Genomic DNA, 24,739 nt, shown 5'->3' with positions numbered 1-24,739 from the left:
GGGAGCCGGGAGGGAGAGAGTTCAGCAGTCTCACAGCCTGGTGGATGAAGCTGTTGGTGAGCCTGGTAGTGCGGGAGCGGAGACTTCTGTATCTTTTTCCGGAGGGCAGGAGGCTGAACAGACAGTGCGCGGGGTGGGTTGCATCGTTGACAATTGTGATGGCTTTGCGGGTGAGGCGGGTGGTGTAGATGTCTTGCAGGGAGGGGAGTGGTACACCAACTATCCTCTCAGCTGTTCTCACAATGCGTTGTAGAGCTTTCCTGTTATAGTCAGTGCAGCTACCGCCCCACACAGTGATGCAGCTGGAAAGGATGCTTTCAATGGTTCCTCTGTAGAATGTGGTTAGGATGGGTGGTGGAGCACTTGCCTGCTTGAGTTTGCGCAGGAAGTAGAGGCGCTGTTGTGCTTTCTTGGCCAGTGATGCTGTGCTGGTGGTCCAGGAGAGGTCCTCACTGATGTGCACCCCCAGGAACTTGGTGCTGCTCACCCTCTCCACTGCAGCGCCGTCGATGGTCAATGGGGGGTGACAGGTGTGGCCTCTCTGGAAGTTGACAATAACCTCCTTGGTCTTGCTAACATTTAGCAGGAGGTTGTTGTCTCTGCACCACGTGGTCAGGAGCTCGACCTCTTTCCTGTAGTGGGTCTCATCGCCCTTGGTGATGAGCCCCACTAGCGTTGTGTCGTCCCCAAACTTCACAAGGTGGTTGGAGCTGTAGGTTGGTGTGCAGTCATGTGTCAGCAGGGTGAAGAGCAGAGGACTGAGCACACAGCCTTGTGGAGCCCCCGTGCTCAGGGTGATGCTGTTTGAGACCTTGTTGCCCACACGCACCGCTGTGGATCCCAGGATCTGAATGTGATAAATAAGATGATGAATTAGTGACTAATTGAGCAGTCAGAGCTGTGTTAGGATCCAGAAATAAGTACTAGTAATATAGCTTTATTAGGTACTAGTTACATTATATGGTGTTATCTAAGGAGCTTGCAAAGAAAAGTGACTGGTCTTCTTTAAGTTTCTTGAAGACAACTGAAAAAACTTCTTTAGTTCCAAGACTAAAATATTCGAGAGTCCCAGATTTTTTTTAAAAAAACATGTTGTTTAAATTAAACAGATGAACTGAAACATGATGTGAGTGGGTGTTTAATTTGTGTTTATATGTTTCAGATCAAAGATAACCTGAGTAGATTTTATTCATTAATGAGCAAAAAGCTATCAAAATGTATCTCTATGTGAAATGTATCCCTATGTGAAAATTGAACTGCCCTCTTGTTAAATCATGAATCAACTGTGATTAACCGCATGTTTTGGCCTGGCCTGATCACTGCCAGACTTGTTACATCAAGAATTTACTTAAAAAGAACCTGTCTGACAAAGTGAAGTTGGCTAAAAGATCTCAAAAATCAGCACAACTAAAGAAACCCAAGAAAATCTGAGAAACTAAGTCATTGACATCTCTCAGTCTATAAAAGCTTACAATGCCAGCAATGGCACTCCAAGAGCTCAGCCAGGAGGAGCTAAAAAGCACCTTGATGATTCCTAAAACTTCTGGAAAAATATTCTGTGAACCGATGAGATCAAAACGGAACTTTTTACAAGGTTTGAGTCCTGTTACATCTACATAGAACTAACACAGCATTTTATAAAACGACCATCATAGCACCAGTCAAACATGGTGGCGGTAGTCTGATGGTCCAGGGCTGCTTTGTTGTTTCAGAATATAGACGGTCCATGAATTCTGCTCTCTACCAGAAAATTTTGAAGGAGACTGTCTGGCCATCAGTTCATGGCGTGAAGCTCAAGTGGAGCTTTTTAGGAAGTTATGCTGTAGGATGATGATGCAAAACACACAACGAAACAACAAAACCAAAATTATGATTGGCCGAATAAAATTCTAGACTTTGTTCATGCCTAAAATGTGTTTTCATTGCACTGTAACAAAACAAAACCAAACTAGTTATATTTTAATACCAGATGTAGCCATGTGGCTGTCCTTATGTGTGATCAGGTTTTAAACATGACTCTTGACCCTGATACAGCACAACATTGACAGTCCTAAAACTATTTGTAAATTAAATAGTCAACAGCAACATGTTTTGTAAAAAACTCAGCGTACTTGGCTTTGGATAATGCAGTCCTGGCAGTAAACCATTACAACTATATCTGTAGACTGCCTGGATTCAATGCATTGGCTACTTAAGTGTAGAGACCTGATTCATTTAACATGACATCTTTAGGAAAGGTTGAATTAGCATAAAGTACACAACCAGCAGTGTCCCATTTACTGTTGCACTAAAGAACATCATCCACCCAGAAAGAGGCAAATGGAGCAAGAATAGTGCATATATTTAGTCTTATATACAGTGCATATGTTGCTGTGCTTTTGGATTTCTTCTGCTAAAAGTAGAGGCACTCTTATTTCTCTTTGCACTCACTAGGGTTCATGTATAAGCACACAGTGATTTAGAGGATCAGTTAAGCCAGTATATGCCATTAGCTGAGCTCCACTACATCAGATGATGATTTGAGTGAGCAGATTTCCCACCTATAGTCTGCATAATTCATGTTCACTACTCATCAGTCCCACCAGTCGCATGCTGATGGTAGATTAGATGATAAAAAGCTGCTAATGAGTTTTTACAGGGCGTGCTTTAAGGCAAGAAACCTGTCTAATGGATTTTTTATTTCAAAGATTAGTACTATCTAAGTTGTGAGCTATTATTTGCAGTAAAGATTTTAAATTATTTAACCCACTGTGTGTCTAACTGAGAAAACACTGTCACTGAAAATAGGATCTCACTGTGTTTCTTGTGTTTGATTAAAAAATAAAACAGCAGTCATTATATTTTTTCTTTTTGAATGTTTTTTTCATCTATAACCACATTTCAAACACAAATCAGTGCTATTTAGTTGCATAGATAACAGCAGAGATGTTTTTGTCTGAGTGTCTTTTCAAGCATTCCACTTCAGACGGGAAATGCAGGAGCTCCATCGCCCCAGCAGTCTGATTAGTGGGATTACTGTCAAAAGCACATAGACCTATCTCACAGTTCTGCATAGCCTTTTTCCGCTACAGTTTGTTTGATTATTTTTTTCCTGCATTGTTTTATGAGGAAACTGACAAAATATATATATATGTGTATAAATGTCATGTTGTGTTAGAAATGTTATTTTAGGCTTCTAGTAGCAAATACCCCAGTGCTTGGCATGTGACCTTTTTAGCCATGCTTGTGCTGAGAGTCTAAAGGGACGCCTACACAGGAAGAGACTGGCAGGCATGTGGCAACCAGAGACCACAGAGTGTCACTGAAATTCAGTGACTTGTAGCGACAATGGGAGAAAAAAAAATAAATGTCAGCGTCATGAAGTGGCTGGTCGCTAAATAAAACTCCTCAACTCTGAGGCAAAATAATCGAGTAATCTGAAGACTTGTTGACTAGCAACCGGCTGTCATTATGTTCTAGATGGTGAAAAATGAAAGTATCAGTCGACCATTTTTGTTCTGACTAAAATATCTCAGTAACTACTTTATGGATGAAATTTTATTGTTCTTGGCGCCCACATGAGGATGAATCACTTTGCTGATCCAAAGCCTTTCTGTGTTATACCAGGCCATGTCACGTCAAAATTTTCCATTGTACTGTGTTCAACTGTTTGTTAAACCAAATGTCTAATCAGCCAATCACTTGGGAGCAACTCTATTCAATCAGACATGTAAAGATGGTTAAGACGACCTGCTGAAGTTGAAACTGAGCATCAGAATGGAGAAGGAAGCTGATTAAAGTGACTTTGAATGGGACATGCTTGTTGGTGCCAGGCAGACTAGTTTGAGTATCTCAGAAACTGCTGATCTACTGGGAATTTCTCTCACGGCGGCTGCAGTGATGCGGACCCTGTACCTGTCCGTCGTGGTGAAGAGAGAGCTGAGTGTAAAAGCAAAGCTCTTAATTTAGCTGTCGATCTACATTCCTACCCTCACCTATGGTCACTGTGGGTAGTGACCGAAAGAACGAGATTGCGGATACAAGCGGCAGAAATGAGCTTCCTTCGAAGCCCTCTCCCTTAGAGATGGGGTGAGAAGTACCTGGAGGGGCTCAGAGTAGAGCTGCTTCTCCTCCACATCGAAAGGAGCCAGTTGAGGCGGTTCAGGCATCTGATAAGGATGCCCACTGGGCGCCTCCTAGGTGAGGTGTTCCGGGCATGTCCCACCGGGAGGAGGCTCTGGGGCAGACCCAGGACATGCTGGAGAGATTATATCTCTCAGCTGGCCTGGAAATGCCTTGGTGTTCCCCCAGACAAGCTGGAGGAGGTGGCTGGGAAGAGGGAGGTCTGGACTTCTCTGCTTAGGCTGCTGCCCATGCGACCTGGCCCCGTATAAGCGGGAGAAGATGGATGAATGGGTCAGAATTTGGCATAAATAACATAAAATCATGTATTCATCCTGCCTTATATTAATGATTCAAGCTGCTGCTGGTGGTGTATTGGTGTGCAAGATATATTTGGGCACAGTTTGGGTCCCTCATTACCACTGGAGCATCATTTAATTGGCATAAAAGACAAATTAGTTCACTGTACTCAACACAGTCTCCAGATCTCAATCCAACAGAGCACCTTTGTGATGTGGTGGAACAGGAGCTTTGATGTGTGATGCTGTCATGTCAATATTGATCAAAATCTCTTAGGAATGTTTTCAGGATCTTGTTAAATCTCATTTTTATACTAGCATGGTACAGCTAATAAATGGGGTTGGTAAGTGGCGTGCTAATTTTGTACAAACTACCAAATATGGGCATGATCTTTGTAAAAATGTTTTGTCCACTTAACACCAGCCTGCAGGCATCGCCGCTGTGAGGATATCGGCACGCTCATTGTTTGCATTTCATTCAAAGCATTACTTTGCCTTTAGCACAAATTTAGCTCAGAAACATAGAACTGACTGTGTAATAAACTCTTTTGTTTTGTTAGTGTGTATTTTTTATTTCTGCCTGGTAGTAGTAGGTAGTGGAAGTACATTTATAAACTAGCATATCCTCTATATTTTTTGCCGCTTTCCTTCATCTTCTTGTAAATCCAGTTCAGGCTGCAAAGGTGAAGTTTTGGTCTTCATTTTTCCACATCCAAGAGTATATGCAGTATTAAATGGATTTGGGATGTTGTCACATGAAACTATTCCACAAAATCAGCTGAAAACCGCTTGTATGCTTGTGTGATAACTTCCTGTTTGCGGTGGATATTTTGAAACTGAAGGAAGCCTCATTCAAAGATGAGTTGTAGTATTCCATAGCATAATAATTTCTGTATTAATACTTTAAGGTTTGATTTCATTTCACATATCGTATTATTAATTTTTCAGGAAAGGGTAGTGCAGATGTTACCTTTATGTACATTTCTATATGTTGTATCGATTTCAGCCAACATTCAGAAAGTAAATCAGATTTTTCACGACGTGGTTTGTTCGCTCTTCCACATGTTGTCTTGCGCCTGTTACATTTGAAGCAAGCAGGTTTATTTTCTTCCCTGGTTCACTCCACAAATATTGATTTTTAAAACCTCAGCCTCATGTTATTAAAAACTGCTGCACATCATATTCCATATTGATTTTCTTTGTGAACCCCCCCACGAGGGTTTGTGTTGTGTTGTGGCAAGCGTAACGTTTTCTCGTGGTCCACAGTAGAATATTTGCTATAAATGTTTATGTTTGGTAATTCATTTTTTAAAGCCTTGGGGTTATTAACAGTTTCATCCAGTACATCAGTTACAGCCAAGAGGACATGATTCACTCCCACGTGTCCCCGTTCCCCTTTATAAACAGTAACATGTGCAGAAAAAACTACTGTTTTAGTGGCTTAAAGAGAGCTGAATGTTATTCGGTGCATTCTCTCTGGAGTGTTATTAGCACCAACAAGGTTCCCTGGCCTGAAGTGAAGTGAATTATGCAACAGAGAGAAACTGAGAGCCCCTATCTTGGGAGAGGTCCTTGTTCACACAGCCTCTATAATGTGCACACACACTCACACAAATACAGCTTCCTGTTTACTGTGTGAAGTCCAAACATTTGAGTGCTCTGTCTTGTTTGATGCCTATGACAGGTGTCTATGAAATAGGATATGCTGTCACTCCAGTGTAAGAGTCTTTATGAGCATGTTGTCAATTGTTATTCTGTGTGTGTGTTTGTATGTGTAGGAGAGAGATTAAGTACTGCAGATGCATTTTGTGCTTGTGCGTGTGCACGCATGCATATCTTGCTGAACCTGTCCCTCCACTGGAGAGCCAAATCCCACATCTGCTCTGTACCTCTGAAAAATTCAACTCCCCTTACCATTTCTGACACGTCATGTCCCTGCCTGAGCTCAGCACTGAGAGCTGAGGAGCCCACTCCTAAAAATAACCCTATGCTGTCACACTAAAAGGGGAAAACGCCTGTCGTCAGCGCTGTACAGAAACCCATTCTGTTTGTTATTAATGAAACAAAGCATCAAAAATCCCAGTAGAAGTTTTATCATAAGACAAGTTATCTTGATTTTGCAGTTTATTAAGATGAGCTGGAAGTGTTTAACCCAGCTTAGATAAGTTAGTTATACTTCAATGGATTCCTCTGATCATACTGGTATTAATTATGAGGCTAGCTGATGAATATTGGCTTTAAAAGCTTCTGAAAATTGCTGTTTGATGAATTTTGAATTCTTTTAGATAATATTTTTTAGGGTTTATATTATTGAGATCTGTTTTACATCCAAAATTATTTAAATGTTTTTTTTGGGGGGGGTGGATTGGCATTTACATCAGCAGGAAAGCACAGTAAATTCTGTGTTCTTAAAGTATCAGATGAGTGTCAAGGATAACTTATAAGCTTATGAAGGAACAGTGTGAGATATAGTGTGGTTTTTATAGTCAGATCTGCCCCATTTGTTCAAGATGGCATCTCAAAACGCAACTTAGAAACCAGTGGCTGCTGTTTTGGTAGCTACAGCTATCCTTTTATGCAATCTGTCGTTTCCATTTTGAAGGCTCAGGTTCAGCATCTTTGCAGTTACAATCCTGTTATAATTAAGGTAAGATAACCATGTTTAGATGGATCGAAACATGGGAAGTCAGCTAGCATGTGTAGCAAGGTGCGTCCCCTGTTCGCTGCGATGTTGATATTTTGATTCAGCACTGAATCACTACTCAAAGTGGCCATGCGACTAATAATATATACCTTTAAGGCTCAATGAAATCTAAACAAAAGAGTTGGAAGAAGAATCAACCCATCTACATTTGCCACAAAAGGGGGAAATTGGCTGCAGTGACTAAACCATTTTTTGTACCAGTCTTTAAACATGTTTATTTCTTTATTTTTGGCAAACCCACATTGGGTTTTGCAGCTTTTACCACCTTCAAGGTTGCTGCTTGAGTATTACTAAGATCTGCTGTATCCAGAAGGTTATTTCCACTTGTTTTTCATCTTTGTGCTAAGCTTAGCTTTACAGCTGCTGGCTCTAGCTTTATATTTACTGTAACCATATGACAGCACTTCGGCTCTTTTGAAAGCAAAATAAGCTCCTAAATGCAGGAAATAGCCGTCAGTTTTTGTGGCTGGATAATATCACACTTTCGGCTTCTCCTTTGCCAGAAGGGGTCGCACTGCATGTTTGCTTTGGCAGAGTTTTTACCCCGGGTGCTCTTCCTGATGCAACCCCAAAGGGGACTTGTATCTCATGCTGGAATCAAACCAGCGACCTTTTGCTTGCCAAGCGAGTGCACTAACCACTACACAGTTACAGGCACACAAACAAACAGGCAAACACATTAAAAAAATATGACCTTGCCTGTGGAGTGCCTGCAGCATTCTGGAAATCTAGCCAAGGATCTTGAAACTCACAAGTTGATATAAAGGAAAATCAAAAAAGCCAGGAAAATGTATACAGTTGAAATCAGTCGTTTCCAAATGCACAGCTCAAGCACTCACATTGATTATCCCTTTATCTTGTTATCCCAAAGGCGTAACACCCTAGAAGCTGATGTATTTGGTACTTGCCGGACTAACATCCATCTGTCAGATGGAAGGGTCTGAAGTGCTCCACTGCATTAGAAGGGATTCCTGTGAGATGCCCTCATCTATTAAAGGGGTGCAGAGATACACTGTCTTAAATGAGATCAGCAGCTCTCAAAGGTGACTTGTTTTGCTTTGGTGTGATAATGGATGGGAAAAGTAATGACTGCTTTGTTTGTCCCTTGAACTCAGCTTGAGATTAGCACTGGGGAATGTGGGGATTCTAGTTTTCCTCTTTTCATTTGAGTCACAGCCTTGGTCTTGAGTTGAAAACAAAATATTAAATATAAACCTATTATTTCCTGAATAGATTTTCTTTTTGGGAGGCTATTTATAGTTGACGAAGATGTTGAAATGGGAGCTCGAGGACTCCTGGGGGAACAGATCCGTATCAGCGCAGAGAAAATCACGCCCTGTTTGAATTGCTAATGAAAACAACCCTTGTATGGTGCAGAGCGATTATACTTTATGAATAAATGGCCGCGAGGAAATAGCTCCGATATTAAAGTGTCTCTTCTGTGGCTGTGTTAACTTGCCATGACTTTGGAAATGTTTACTTTCCCTCTAGTGAACTTTGATGTAAAATCATTTTATAGATGATGACTATCATTGTTCTCTCCATACATAATTATACAGTTAGTAGTTTTCAGTCTGTCCTTTGTGGTTGAGTTTAGTGCTTTCACAAGCAATTGCTACAATCTAAAAAATTGTAAAGTAATAAATCTAGGATGCAGTGTTATTTTAGATCCTTGGGTATTGACCGTAGTGGTTCAGACCTGTATGGAAATCACATAATTTAACAGACACAGTGCTCTACATGTATAAACAAGGGTGGATGCTGAGTCACTCAGTAAAGATGATTCAGGGTGTTTCTAATGGACACTTAAAGTGCAAGCCACCTCCATGTTTAGTGCCCTTCAGTCAATGTTAGACCACAACTCAAGAAACTGTAAACACCCTGTTTGACAAATGAGGGCTGCTCTGTGTTGCATAGTAAGACAACTAATTGAACATTTTAAATGGCGCTTTTCTGACCTAACAGGTGAATGTTTAAGGTCCGATTAAATATGCAAAATTAAAGCTACTTGATGAATGTTTGGAAACAATCATGGACATGCTGTTAAAAACAAAAGTGTAGGACACGAGTTACATTCTAGACACGAGTGTATTCCATCTCCCTTCCATTTTCCTAGACCTAAGTATCATATTTTCAGTAAAATGAGTGAGAGGGGTTCTTAGAAAGCTGGCTCTAGTGATTACATAAAACAAGCTGCCTGTGAGCTTGGCTGAAGCGAAACGGGATGAAAATCCAGCAGGAGTTTGAAATGTTGAAGCACATTTATTTTCCACCAAACAACTCAATCAACCAGCCGGGGACCAGAATCGGATGGTTTTCAGCGTTCTTGGCCTGGGTGTCACATATGTCTAGTTATGAGCTGGCCCCTTTCACGAATGTGCAACACATGCACAGCGGCGCAGGCAAATCTTCTCGTAGCGAGAAGCTGGTGAGACTTTGGCTGTTAACAAGTTCTTTGCTGTGAATGGGGAAGGCACATAGTTTGCCAAAGTAAACGACAGGGGAACCACTATGAAAACTCTTGCTTCAACAAACCTAATCATCTATTTTCCTTCACTTATTCAGTCCAGGGTTGTGCTGGAGCCTATTCCAGCTTTCACAGGGTGAGAGGCAAGGTACACCCTGGACAGGTCATCAATCTGTCACAGGGCTAACACTGAGACAGACAACCAGTCACGCTTGATAAAATTGGAATCACCAATTAGCATAACTCCATGCATGTTAGAGGAAGCTGGAGTATCCACACTGATACAAGGAGACCATGCAAATTCACACATAAAGACTTTATTTGAACCCAGGACATGCCTGCTGTGATGGGCCAATGCTAACCATTGCACCACTGTTTATCAAACATGAGCAATTTAAAGACGCTAACAAAGACAAAGTGGCTAAAGCTATCCAGCGCTTACAGCCAGCCACAAGCCATTCACTTGGAAGTGAATATAAATAAGTAAATACACTTACAGGTGTGTTTGGTTCTACTGTTGTATCTATACCCCACTTATGTTACCCAGAAAAGGTCTTAACTCCCTGTGAGGAGGCAGAGGTAAGTTTGTTTGTTTCTTCAGGTTAGCATGAGTCTGTAGCGAGCAAATGTCTCGCTAACATTAAGCTAAACCTACATGTAATACAATAATACAACCCTGTGTTCCTCCTATGACCAAGTGACTCACTGCACTCCAACATACTAGCAATCAATAATATGAAAGATAAACTGCAAAAACATTGTGTGTTCATTTATTCCCAACATGGCAATGTGTTAACGATGTGTATCAATACAGCAGTCCTGAGTGTCAGTGTAGTGTGTGCAGTGGTTACTTACATTATCAGTAGCAATATTTTATGGTAATGGCAGCTTGTCATTACACTGCCCCAAAACAAGTTATAGTTAATGTATTAACATTTAAATATAAAGATAAAATGCACACATATAATGACTTTGTGATTTCTGATCAGCAAACAATCCCAACCTCTTTCCAGTACCATTTGTACCAAACAGATACAGCACGTTGCAACATTTTACGTCTTCTTCCAGAAGAGACAACAGTTACTAGATTACCACAAATGCTGTTTTCAGTTTTTCTGGTGCCATTACACCCTGAATTCTGTATGATGGCATGAATCCATGTGGCGTGCTCTCTCTCTCTCTCTCTCTCTCTCTCTCTCTCTCTCTCTCTCTCTCTCTCTCTCTCTTTAATCATTGTCTGCTTATCTGGCTCAGTCCTCCTGCACAGTATCATACCAGCCACACACCAACTGTCACTGTCTGCAGAGTAAATATTAGCACAATTTTCACACTGGGATGCCAGCTATAAATAGAGTGCAGGAAATCATCCAGGAACAAACCCTAAACGTCTGTGTTGGCTTTTAATTTGACCGTGTAATGACGCATGTCCACAAAATAACCTTAATGTTAATCCCATTTTATTCCCTGGACACTTCTGAGTGGAAAACATCCTAGTTTGAGAGGAAAAGATAAGAGCGTTTCACTGCTGTGTCCGTGAATGTCAGTTTAATGCTTTCTTATTAAGGATTCATGGAACCTTTGGAAGGCTTTGTGATGGGAGAGCTGAGGTTTATGTTTTGCATAATAAATACAGTTATGGCAATTAACATTCAGGACATAATTGGCTTTTCATAATCAAGATCTAGATGGGAACATGAATAACAGTCCCAAAATTCTTTTAAGACCACAAAAGCCTAACTTGGCAAAATTTGTATTACACAAACAAGATATTATGTCTTAGAGTGATTTAAAGGCCCTGCAGATTTTGTTTTTTTAAGCTTTGAATACAGTCATGATTTTTTTCTCTTTTTGCTGAAACAAAGTGCTTAACACATTAATCAAGTGCGGTATTAGGTGGTATCTTTCTTTGCTAATATTTACGTTCTTATCTGTGTTTTATTACAGAGGCTCAGCCCATGTCAGTCACTCAGCAGAACAGCTTCCACTTTGCTTCTGCTCTATTTGCTCAGCCATGCTAGATAATTCAATCAGCATTAACAGCAGATACAGTGTTTTAAGTAAAAGCAAGCAAGGGGTGGTGTGCTGAAAGAGGGGCACTAGCACTGATTCACGGACAAACCTTTGGGGAAAATTGCTGGTTTATTAACCTAAATTATTTTACTCTAGCGTAAAATAATTTATTCTTACAGTTGGTGTAAATGAATTTTTCTAAATTCAGGAGCTTTCAGGATGTTTTACAAAGTACAAACTGAATCTTGTTGGCTTGTATCCACTATAAATCACTATATAGTCATCTGATTTAATAATCTACCAAAAGTTTTCTTTTTCTGGCAGGGAAAATTAAAAGCATCACACTTAAATGTGAATGTCAAAAGTCATCAGTTGAATAAAAAGGTTTTTCAAGCTCTCAAGAAATTTTAAATTAAACAGTAGCTTAGAAGTAAATAGAACAGTAGCTTTGTTGAAGTTGTTATAATAAAGGTAATAATAGAAAGCTGAACCAGTGTCAACCCAAATCCATTGTTTTCCTTTTTCCGTTGGGTTTCAGCTTCTTCTCCGAGAAGCTATATTCGTATGCATTTTAAACTAGACAAGAGGGGTAGTGGCTAAAGCTAAAGCTAGCTACTTCCCCCTTGTTAGCTGTGTTCAGCTGGATGAAGGGTATTTAAGTGTCTAGTTAGGTATGTTGTTATGACAGTTGTCATGTTTCCTCATGGCTTAGTTTTGCAAACATCAGTCATAGTGAAGAACTCGCTAACAGCTTTAGCCATGCTCATAGTGTAGCTGTGACTGTGCGAGCAACTATTTACTTGTGCTGCTGTGCCAGTGTTGCACAGGCATGACAGGGCTGACCAGTCCAGTCTGAGAACGCTGTAAACCGAGTGATTGCAGACCCTACCCGGCCAATCGGTGCAGCTCTAATAGATTTTAGCCTCTCCGATCAGCTGACCACAAGTTGTGATTCCATTAGAAAAGTGCATGACTTGTGGGCATATGGTACAAACAGGGTTTTTATCTAATCTTCCAAGCTGAAATTTTCAGAGGACTACCTGAAAACAATCATATTATTTCCATCTAACTACTTTTGCATAAACACGTTGAAGTAACGTGGCTGTTGTTTTTATTAGTAAAGCTTATTTCCTTCTCCTTCCTATTGAATCAGGCGCTTTGTTAATAACCCTAACCCTTTTTCTTGTGATGTCAGGTTTCTCTATCAGTGTAGGGCAGGGCAGTGAAGGAAATCAAAAGCTGTGATTGTGAGGGTTTAAAATAGAATGACATGATGTTTTGTACTCTAGGTTGGTGAATGTGTGGGTTTTTTATGTACTACTCAAGCTGAGTGTGCAGGGTCTACTATTCCACTGTAGTTGATGCACTTCTTTTGATGCTTAGCCAAGGTGTTTAGTAATGCTATTTGCAAGTACCACCTCGCTGCTTCAGACATCATCTGTCTGATCCCATGATTGCGTTTTCGTATCTTTCTTTTTGATGCTGTCAGGCTTTGAGAAATAGCTTGTACTGCACTCCTGGCTGTGAGGAGCCCAAGCTGCTCTCATTAGCTACAACTGGAGTTTATTCTGTGCATTCAGTTAGTGCCAGAGGAACTGAAGATGCATAAGGTGAGTTAGGGGACGGGTTTAAAAAAAGCAGTTTGAAGAGTGAGAGCTTGAATGAAAAGACTTAGCTTTACTTGGTTTCCCCTCAAGGCAGAATCAGGAAACCAGTTACATCCCCCCCTCATACACCCACATCATCCCAGCCAACCATCTTCCCTGAATGTGCGGCCTATTTTCACTGTCAAGGTGGTGTCCTAGATTCAAAGTTCCATCAGATGAGTAAAACACTAAGGCAAAAAGATTACATCTAGAAGGATGTGGAGGATGGGGGTGTCAGCGGGGGTCTTAAAGCATGCTGAATGTATCTCTACTCATATGATGATGGTGTACTCAATCCATTGGTCTCTAGTCAAGTTGCTGTGAAAAACATTCTAGGAAAGAATATCCAGTTTGCCTGTAAAGAGATGGAGGCAAAAAATAGACAATACATTTGGGTGTCATGCTTGTTTCTGCAGTTTTAGAAAGTAACTGAGATTAAGCGTCTCGAGGAAAATAGCGTATCGGCCCCCTATTTGTCCATATGCCCTCTACGTCTCTGCTTACTCTTGTTTATGTTATTAATTAGCCATCAGCCGAGGTGTTCAGCCACGGCAGAATTCACCTGGGTATGATTTTGACTTCTCGGAGCAAATTAAATTACCGAGCGTGGAGCTCAGAGAGACAGCTGGTGATCACGGCATGTAGCTGAAGGCGTGCAGAGCACATGGCGTCTATTATACTACAGCAGCACTTCCCAGAGTCAGATCAGCTACTGTGAAATGCTGCTCTTGTCATTTGCTGGTTTAACACAGTCTGAAATATTTTACAGTGCTCAACATCTCAAGGCAGTAGTATTATAAAGTAACTTTATGCGAATACACTTAAAGCCCCGTGGAGGAAAATGTTATTAAATTGTTCTGTGCCTTTGTTGTAATACACTGATTCCTTTAGAGTGTGTCCCCAGACTCCCCACTGTGAAGCCTTTGTGCGAACACAGTGAAATCAGTGCTCTTGCTGCAGTATACTCGGTGTGAAAGTGTTGCCAGGCATCAATTTGTTAGAGATGCAAATGTCACCAGTGCACTGCCAAGGCCTCGCTCAAACCCTAATCTTGTTTTGTCCTCATCCAAATTTGATCGGCCTTGATGAGAACTATCTCGCAAACACAACACGAATATATGCGCGCATGCCTCCTTTAAAGTTCAAATTTCGCATTTTTAGTTGTCCTGAGGATTTTCTTCAACGTGTTAAATCCAATTAGCCACCCTATGCTTGTTCCTGCCACTCTTATCAGTCCCAGTCCTTCTGTAGACTCACATAGGATTTATTAAAAATTTAAGACCTCCTCTTTTAGGCAGATAATATATTGGAAACCCTGCAGCATCAACATAAAGCTGTTTAATAATTCATTTGTGTAGCTTGGGGAAGACACAGTATGGACTGTGGTATTGCTGTGACATTTTTACAGAGCCAAACTGTGCAATAAATCTTTCGACCAGAAGCTGACGCATTGCAGCTTTGAATGACTTAAAGTCATGTGGATACTGAAAGATTGGTAATAAAGTTGACAGGTTGAAGTGTATTTAATTGTTTTGGATTGACCAATCTCTAAGCCCTGCCACTCTTGCAGAAGCGCCGTGTGACAGGATTTCTATTTTAACACCGTGCATGCAGTTTGTAGTGACAGCTGTGACAGACGGGCTCAAAAATCCTTTTAAACAATGGTCCCCTGATTTCACACAGGAGGAAACAAAAACAGACGTCTTATTTTTAGGTGACAAGTGTAGATTTTATTGCCTGGAAAAAAAAATAAAGTATAGCTGTTGTTTCAGAAGCAGATTTTATGAGCTGAGCTTAACTTGTTAATTAAATCTAACTTTTTAATGTTTCCATTTAATTTGTATAAAACATTCGTGATGTAAAAGGGTCTTATATAGGCATATGATGGTAAAGACTGAGAAAAGTGTATGTCCCAGGTAAAGTCAGCTATCCCTTACCTGAAATGATGAAAACTAAACAGGAAATGTTAAACATTTGATTCATGTGTACTACAAAAATGTGTTTTTTTCCCTGTTATTTGTGAGATTTTTTTATTGATATTTTAAAACAGATTGGCCCACGAGCAGTGGTAAACATTAAGGCTTTGCCTGAGCACAGCTGGCGTGTAACAAATGACTTAACTGTGAATAGGATTATGATATTAGTTTACTAATGTAACTAATTTCTCACATAGTGAAAAACAAATACAGTAACGCAACTGTAAGGCATGTATGAAAAACATAGTGTGCAAAAAGAGCCTAAAACCTATTTTTTAGGTTAGGTTAGGTTTAGGGTCCCCAACCTTTTTTGCGCCACGGACTGGTTTAATGTCAGACAATATTTTCACGGACCGGCCTTCAAGGTGTCGCGGATAAATACAACAAAATAAAATGATACGACCCACGCAAAAACTGTGGTACTTTGTAAATATAATAATAATCGCAAATTCACTGTGTAATTGTGTAACTTTATTAGCAGCGTCCTCCTGAAATGTGACAACAACATTGAGCGTAACATCCTCCTCTCTGCCCCTTAATGCTATCTGGTTGCTATGGTAACACGTAAATATTTCTTTCAAAATAAGACACACAACTACAACACGGGAAAAGACCCAGGGAAACCGAGTTAACGATAAAAACCCTGAAAACCATAAATTTCACACCCGACTCTCGTGGCCCGGTCCGTGGCCCGGGGGTTCGGGGACCGCTGTCTTATCTGACAGTAATTTTTAGTATTGAATATATTTTTTTGACAACCCCACCCATGAGAGTAAGCTGTTGACCAGTTTTTGTAGAAAAAAAAAAAAAGTCTGCATGTATTTAGGTTAATATTGGGTTTTTAGGCTGATACCGATATTTGGTGGTTAAAAAAGCCAATCTCAGCTGGTATTTTTTTCTTTAAGACACACAAAACATAAACTGATTTCTCCCTCATGTCACTCTCATTTGGTGGTGGCAGAGGAGGCTCCCCCTCCCTGAGGCTGGTGTTGCTTGATGTTTCTTCCTGTTAAGAGGGAGTTTTTCCTTCCCACTGTCACCATGTACTTGCTCATAGTGGCTCATCTGATGAGGCTTCTTTCTAAAATTTTCTTGAACTTGAGGCGACTGTTGTTGTGATTTGGTAATATATAAATAAAACTGAACTGAAAATGTAATTGAATAGAATTTTAATAACACTTGTTAGATGTAGTTATTCATGTAACCTTCCTAAGACCATATGGCAGTGCAGTATAAAAATATTTTTATAATGTGGCTCTCTGAAGCTATATTTAACTGTGAAAGCTAGGAAGGGTGTGCAGATTCTGTCAGGGTGGAGGCACAGCTTTTAAACCATACTTTACATTTATGCGCATGTCTCTTGTCTATACTATAGCCTGAAGCACACCACAATGATAAGTATGGGCAGTGGAAGGAAGAGATTATTGAGGGGTACAGCAAACAGTCAAAAACTGATACCAGTTTTTAGTGTTTTAAAAAATGTGTGTGTGCTCTTTAAAAAAAAAAAAAAAAAAAAAATTCCCATCAACATCTGCGTCTTTGGTCAGTAACATTTTGAAAAACCTAAATGCATTAGTTCAGTAAAATCTCATCGACCCATTCATAATAGAACAAAAATGTAATTATATAGAGTCCTGTTCCCTTTGCCGGTGGAAGTCAATGGAATTTGTTTGTGAGTAATCCTTCCAGGGATAGAGTCCCTTATCTAATTTCTCCCTTCATGTATTCTTGTTTAAAAGCTTGAAACCCCTTTTTCCTGTCATGTAGCCAAACTTGCCCTTTGACCTTCTGTGAGAAGGGGTCAGGAAATCATTCAAGTACCATTCCTAAGCGGTAGTGAGCCAGGTCACACAGGACTGTAAATATATTACATTTAAAGACAGAACTTTCATGGAGGACAAATTATGGGACTCCTTATCTGCAGCCACCTCTCATCCAGAGCTGTCAAATGATTTGCAGTAAGCTGGCCACTACGTACCTTAGAATTTGCATTTCATAACACCAAATGTGCTTTCTGGTTCTGAAACAGCCCCCACAGTGTGATTGAAGATTAGTTAATAATTCAGAGTCGTTGGAAGCAGTGGGACGGGGATGGCGGTGTTTGCTGTTCGCCTTCACAGCTGCATGGGGTCTGCCAGTGACAGATGGCTCAGCCCATGTGGAGAATTTAGTGCCAGTATATCCCAATAGAGTGTTGGACACAGTGTGTGCATGTCTCTTTTCTCTCTCCCTGCTCTTCTTGCTCATTCCTTTTGTCAGTCTCACTCTCTCATTTCATTCAATTGTGTAAGCAGCATTGAATTTATATGGAGAAGAACGACAGAGGAGGGAAAAGCGCTGGAGATTAATGGTGATTATTTCATAGTTTTATATTTATTGTAATTTAATCACACTTTGGTGTTGGAAGAGTCATTTGAAAATCTGTAGCTCATATGTTTCCCTTGTTCAACTGTTGGTTTTATCACAGAATGTGGCCTGTAGCAGTTTTGTAAGTTGTTGTTCTCCTGCTGCTCATCTGTAGGGTGTCCAGGTGTCTCTGAAAGATATTTTCAGCTCTCTGCATGGGTGCAGTCACTGACACTGCCTACAATAGTCAGCTCGAGGACAGCTGGTACTACCTGTTGGGAATCGCAGAGACAGCATGATATTGCAGGCATTCTGTGCTGTTTATCAGAGCCCTGATACTGGATTTGCTTGCCAGTGGATGTTTTGTTTTGTTTTGTTTTGTTTTGTTTTTTACTAAAATTCGTACTATTCTCTACTGTAATGATGCAATCATTCAAAAGTGGTTACCTATTTCATTCAAAATTAATTTAGATTTAAAAGTGAAGTTGAAATTAGTCACATTTAAAATATCACAGAGATATTTTAAATATTTAGAGCTGTTCATGTTTTACATTTATAATGTTACACAAAATCGGACTCTGTATTTATACCAGTATCTGCTGAGCGGTGATGTCACTCTGCCACCTCACAGGTTGCTGGTGCTGAGTCCCGTAAACTGTTTGCTCAGCAAACTTTAGAATGAACACGCTGACCTAGAAACTGATCCTGAAAGAGTGAAAAAAAATTTTCCAGAATGTGTGACATTTGCAAATTATTGCATTCTGCTTTTGTTTTTCCACTTTCCACAGTGTCACAAATTTTTTTGGAATTGAGGTTATATGCATGGACCTGCAAATGTAGTACTTTGTAAGTGTGCCAGTTTCCGCAAAAGTAACTTAACACCTTATTTTGTGATGAACTTGTTTTTCCAGAGCTGCCAGAGAACTGGACAGACACGAAGGAAACTCTGTTAGAGGGGATGGTGTTCAACGTGAAGTACCTGGGTATGACTCTGGTGGGCCAGCCTAAAGGAGAGGACATGGCCTCTGCTGCCATTCGCAGAATTGTTGCCACGGTGAGTCTCTGTCCCCCATTAGAAGCTTAAACCTACACCCTTATAATGCATGTCGCTATATGAGGCATCCTGGTATTACTACTAAACTAAGTAGTGTATAAATTACCACCCTATTAGCAAAAATCTGTCAACAAGGTCATGAACTTAGAACTTGGAACGTTTTTATTGTCATTGTACAGTTGCTTGTACCAGACCACAAAGGTCACAATCATATTTCTAAAGTTTCAAGAGGGAAACTGTGAACATTTCAACTGCAGTGATATTTATTTAGAGGATTACTGTGACAATGTACTTTCAAATTCCATTGCACATTATCTGAGTGACTCTAAGATGACTAATGTCATCCATGTCATCTTAATGGCTCAGGACATTATTTGAAAGATAAGCAAGCAAAGGGTCAGTGAATTTGATTGTCATCACAACAGGAGCAAAATCACTGTGGACACTGTCAGAATCATTTAAACTATAACCTTTCATTATGCGAGTATTAAGGATAAACAGCTCAGTCAAGGGAAATGTTTTGATTGAGACGTTCTGCGAAATATTCAACAGCTTACTGCGATTACTCTTAAACCAAGTAATCAGCATCATTCACAGTTAAATTTCTGTAACACGCTTGCCAAGTTGTTTACAAAGTTTATCTCTGTGTCAAGGTTTGCACGTATATGCATGGAAATAGAGCAGCTAATCCAGGATTATCAGGGGTTGCACACATGCAGAAGGCCAATCTCTGTTTTCATGCTTACCAACAGCATACTGGGGATTTCTGGGTACGGTTTTCCACATTAGTTCAGCCAGCTGGCAGTTTTCTCTTGAAACTACAAGAAAACCATTGCATTTAAACCAGTCAACTTAGAAATATACCAAGAAGCCAATTCCTGGACTGTTTTTATGCATGCAAATTGATACTCATGTTTCTGTTTCTACTAACGCTCACACTTGCACACCTATTCACTTGGCACTTTCTCAACAATGCAAATGTCTGATGTTTCTTTGCAGAATGAACAGCCTGGCACAGGCAGCAGTATAATCATAAATCCCCCGCCTCTCAATTAGAGACTAAACCAAACCTAATGGTAGGATTAAGATTCAGTTGATTTACACCAAGACAATAAGTCTGTTCCCTTGGTAACCATTATAATTGACTGAACTGAATGGGTATATTGAATAAATAGGTGACTTTTCTATTCACTACATGCTTCAGTCAGACATGATTAGACAAGACAGGGGAAGCAAACATAGAGAAAGGCTGAACTTGGCGTATCTCAAGCTGACAGATTGGTTTTTGCCTTGTGGCATGGAACTCGAAACATGACGGCGGCAACTGTAGCTGTTAGCGCTTCCTGCATGAACGAGCTACCACAATCAGCTACAGCATGCTCTCCCCACCCTTATAATGTAATTTTCCCTTATTTTATGAGTTGTGGTTCTAAGCAGAGACTATTGTTCATTGTCACCATCTCCAGGGTATTACAATTCCTACAGCAAGCCATGGCACCATTCCCATTGTCCTTGAGAAGTCCTAGTTTTGTTTAAGCAAGGATCTCACTCCTAGTGATCTTTATCTTCTCACCATCATTCATTTATGAATAAAAGAGTTCTTACACAATTTGAACATATGGACAAACTAAATTATGCAGTCCTTTCGATGTATGTGCGTATAATGCCCCCTCCCTCCCCATTCATTGGCTGTCACTCTACTGATGCTTAGCCTGATATCTGTTGAGTGTCACAAAAAAACCTGCTGTCATTTGCTATTTAATTGCATTGTCTGGAGGTTATTGTCACTGTCAACATTCACTCACGTAGGGCAAAATCTCAGCACTATGGCCGTATTTTCTGGAAGTCCAGATGGTGTAAAGTTTCAGGGGGAGTCAGTGGCTGCCGGCCCGACCTGGAGTGCTCATTCTGGGCTACATGTTGCAGCTTTTCTCCCCTCATTCTGTCGCTTTTTATAAATTCTCTACATTTCTGGGACAAAGCAGGCTGCTTGGTTTTGCTTAACAGCATACTGTTTACAAGTTGAGGGCTTTTAGTGTTTGATCAGAAGGTCATTTGGTATTAATGTCAGAGTGACATAGAAGGTCTGTATTTTCTTCTATGATGCAACATTTCCTCCAGTTTCTTCATCTTCTTTCATCTATGTTTGTGTACACAGTGTGTGTCTGCTGTGCAGAAGTCTTGAGCCACCCTTCATTTTCCTAGTTTTTGATAGGAAAATGAGAAATGGGTGTAGCAATGGCTTCCTTTATTCCTCAACATAGCCATGCTCTCTTTTTTAAGAAAAAAATGTTTAACTAGTATTCAGGAATACTTCTCTAAGTTATTGAAGGACATTCAAAGCTCTTCTTTGGATTTTGGCTGCCTTTTATTCCATTCTTTATCAAGATGATCCCACACTGCCTCAACAATATAAAGTATTTTTCATTGTCTGTTTTTCTATCCAGGTATGCTTTTATTGAATTGGCAGTGGGTTTGGGATCATTGTCATGCAAAAATACCATCTGGAACATGCCATTGAGACACGTTCCAGATGATATTACATGTTGGATCTAGATCTGACTATATTTATCTGTGTTCATAATTGCATTTGTTTTGACAAGATCTCCAACATCATTGGCTAAAATGCAACCATGACAGGCCCTCCAAGGTGTTTTACAGATGGCTCTAGATACTCACTGTTGTACCTCTCTCCTGACCTCATCCGTACACGTTGACAGAAATTTGAACCAAGTATGTCATTTTGAATTCATCACCCCATCAGAACTCTTGCCACTGATTTAATTTGGCATAAATACAGCCACGCTTCCATTTAGACCATCTTTGATGAGGCTTGAGAGAACAGTAGATGGATCAACTGAAGGGCTATATGCATCTCTTAGATCCTGTGTCAGGTCTTTGATGGATTGCTTTCTATTTCTTAAAGACATGACCTTCATATACTCTTCACCTGCTCTTGATTGGTTGTACAAAATGACTATTTTATGTCAACTAGAGAAATGGTACAGGCTACTAGTAACGAAGTGCTTAAAGATACTCTTTAAAAAGACTGCTTGAAGTTCCTTCTTTGCTATGCTATTTTTGTAGATACGATACAGGTTCATCCCTTGAGTTGGGTACCTTTTTACACTTGAAAAATATATATATGCGAGTTAAGCGTCTTAACAAAAAGGAAAAAAAAAATCCTCTGAAAATGGTCAGGTACAAGGACTGGACTGAAAATGAGTGAAAAAGCAACAAACGTTCCAAAACTTTGAAAGACCTTCAGAAAGCCCGGAGAACTGTTGATCAAGACCACATTACAAATCTAAATAAAGTCTGGCTCACTGAACGAAATGAGGGGTGGCTCAAGACTTTTGCACATTACTGTATGTGTTTTGTGTTCAATATCCACAGGCCAGAGCCGGCGCTAAGAAGTTTCGGAAAGTAACACTGACGGTCTCACCGAAAGGCATCGTTATCACAGACACAGAAACCACAGACCTCATAGAGAATGTCTCCATTTACAGGTACGGCCATCGCATTTCTACCCTGAACCTGTTGGTCCACAACAGTGATTGATTACTAAGATTTTTTTAATATTCATGTTCCCCAGAAAACTTCCCTTCCCCCTTTTTCCTGTACTTCAATTTTTTTGCCCTTTCTTTATTAAAAAAAAATCCTCCAAACTGCATGATCAACATGGTTCATAAAAATTCACATTCATTATCAGAAACAATTCCTCTCAGGCTCTACTGTACTGCTATAATGTACTCTCTATCTATCTGTGCTCTAGATATAAACTGATTAAATTAAAATGGAAAACATTATAGCTGAGTACAACCTTGCAGAGGTACCAGCATTGGTTCAAACTTCCCAAGCAGCTTGTGCATGTAATATACTAGTTTGCTATCAGAGTTAGCAGAAACACCTGCAGGGATTTGGGGCTGAATGAAACAAACACTCCAGCAGAGAACTCATTTGTACCAAACTCAATTTAAATTCAAATTCACTAAAATTATTTTTTTTAGATTCATTTTACAAGAGGTCATTGGTTCGTCTTATCCTCTCTTTTCTATAATAATTTGCTGCTATTTTATTTGTCCTTTATTTTATTCTAGGTTCAGCCATTCTTTGATAAAATGCTCTTAATATTAATGATGTCTTGTTGCTGTTGTTGTTATGATATGGCTTCATTTTTTTGACCTTCTATAGGTCATTTTCCCTTCTGTCCATTGCTGTGCTTCTTTTGCAACATTAAACTAAGCAGTTTTCTGCTCAGAGCTGTGGTGAGTGGGTCATTTAGGGGTACATCACAAGATGATTATCTGTTGTATCACATCAATTTTGAACTAAATGTTGAAAGATGGGGTAATGAAATATATTTTTTTGCCTGGCACCAAAGGGTAAATGAAACCAATTACAACAAGAACATAACAGAAAATGGCTAAATCAGCCCATAATTTCCCAATAAGTGCATCCCTCATGTGAATAGAAGCTAGGTTTCACTCTAACAAATCAGTCTGTGTGTGTTGATATGATATGTTTGGCTGGCTTCTCCTCTCTGGGTAGCATTCTGTAATACAGCCTTGGCCTCTTGTTGTTGGGGATTACAGTCTAAATATCATATGGCTGGACTGTGATTACAGAACAAGCTTTGATAAAAGACGGATGTGTGTGAAGGTGAATCGATGTGTGTGCAGGTGTAGGTCTGGATCCCCTCTTGATCCACCTTATCAGCAGTAACAGACCACAGGCTCGTGAAACCTGCCTCGTCTTTGATCTCCTTCTTTTCTCTCCTCTTTTCCTTTATACGGTCTAGCGAAAAAAAAGAGTCCTATTTATGCTCATTATCTTAAACTGAGCTTTGAACACAGGACAACAGAGTTCTTAGACTGAAACTCGAGCTTCGATTGTTTGCCGAGATATGATACAGGACTCAGTGAAGGACCACATGCTGTGCTCGGGTTGACTGAAGATTTTATGGAACCCCACCCCCACCTCCACTTCCTTGTAGCCATCCCCCCACCCCCTCGTATCTTTTTTTTGCTGCACATAATCCATTTGTTGGCCAAGAAAGCAAGCAGAGTGTGAAAGAATTCAAATCAAGCAAATCAAGACTGTGTTTAGAGTGCGTAGCATCCACAGGGGGAACTGAGTTAGATACACAAGTTATGTGCACATGTCCACACATTGGGTAGACTTTGTGGATGTAACTTGCACAGTGAGTGTGTATCTAAATTTGTGTGTTTGTAGAATTAATTTTGGATTCACACTGGGTTAAAGCCAGCCTGTTTTCCCTCAGGGGAAGCTTAGTGGGGGTTAGAAAACAGACAGGAGGGCATTGTGCATGGCATAGAAAATAGGATCCCAGCACCCATAACCCTCCCACTGCATCCATCCACACCCACCACCACCCAAGTTACAAAGAAACAATGCAGTACTAACCTGTATGGGTGGAATTTCACTTTTTACAGTTTCAAAGTATCCAATAGCTTTTAAACCCCTTTTGTTTTTTTTGTTTTTTACCATCACCCCCTCAGCACTTTTTAAATGATCATAACTTTGTTACCATTTGTGCCAGAGACAGAATTAAAAGGGTTTCAGAAATGAGAGAAGACAAGCTTTATGGGGATATTTGGCATATCATGGTAGCACAAAGCTTTCACAAGGTCCTCTGTCTGAACACAGAAAATTAATCTCAGTCTAGATGTTACCATGTGCGCTTCACATTATCATAACTGCTGAAACGTTTTCACTATAGAGAAAATTTAAGTGGTTCCTGAAAGATGATAATGATTTTGTAATTTTAAAGCCAAAATTAAAAAATAAGTCCAGGCAGCCTGTATAATACTTTGATGTTAAATGGTTAAAGCTTATTGTCATAAGCTTGATGTTCCAGGATTTGCAGAGCTGCTGTTGTCTAACTGCTAACGGCGGTGAAGGATTACACCACACAGGAGGTGAATAGTTGATATTCTACCACAGGCGTAAACCTGGATTGTAATGATAATACCCGTCGGTAGTTTAGAGATCAGTGATGGAGCTTATATATAAGGAAGGAAGTGGAAAACATCCATTGATATGATAATGAAGAAGAGTTCCTATTAGGGAGAAGTCAAATTTTCTGCTTCTAACTAAACACAATTTTCAAAAG

General features: G+C 40.1%; 1 protein-coding gene across 7 annotated transcripts in view; it reads left to right on the top strand.

The window, feature by feature from the left end:
* si:dkey-71h2.2 (low density lipoprotein receptor adapter protein 1) overlaps nt 1–24,739 on the top strand; it is a 106,098-nt gene that overhangs the window by 6,000 nt on the left and 75,359 nt on the right. For all 7 annotated transcript variants that reach the window (XM_039598877.1, XM_031731963.2, XM_039598879.1 and 4 more), the window contains 2 exons: nt 18,461–18,603; nt 22,000–22,112. In XM_039598877.1, the coding sequence (XP_039454811.1) occupies nt 18,461–18,603; nt 22,000–22,112 (256 nt within the window). The remainder of the gene's footprint in view (nt 1–18,460; nt 18,604–21,999; nt 22,113–24,739) is intronic.

The sequence above is a fragment of the Oreochromis aureus genome, linkage group 15 (genome assembly GCF_013358895.1).
Source record: "Oreochromis aureus strain Israel breed Guangdong linkage group 15, ZZ_aureus, whole genome shotgun sequence".
Lineage (NCBI taxonomy): Eukaryota > Metazoa > Chordata > Actinopteri > Cichliformes > Cichlidae > Oreochromis > Oreochromis aureus.
The sequence above is the reverse complement of the archived record's forward strand: the minus strand, read 5'-3'. Positions and strand labels throughout refer to the sequence as shown.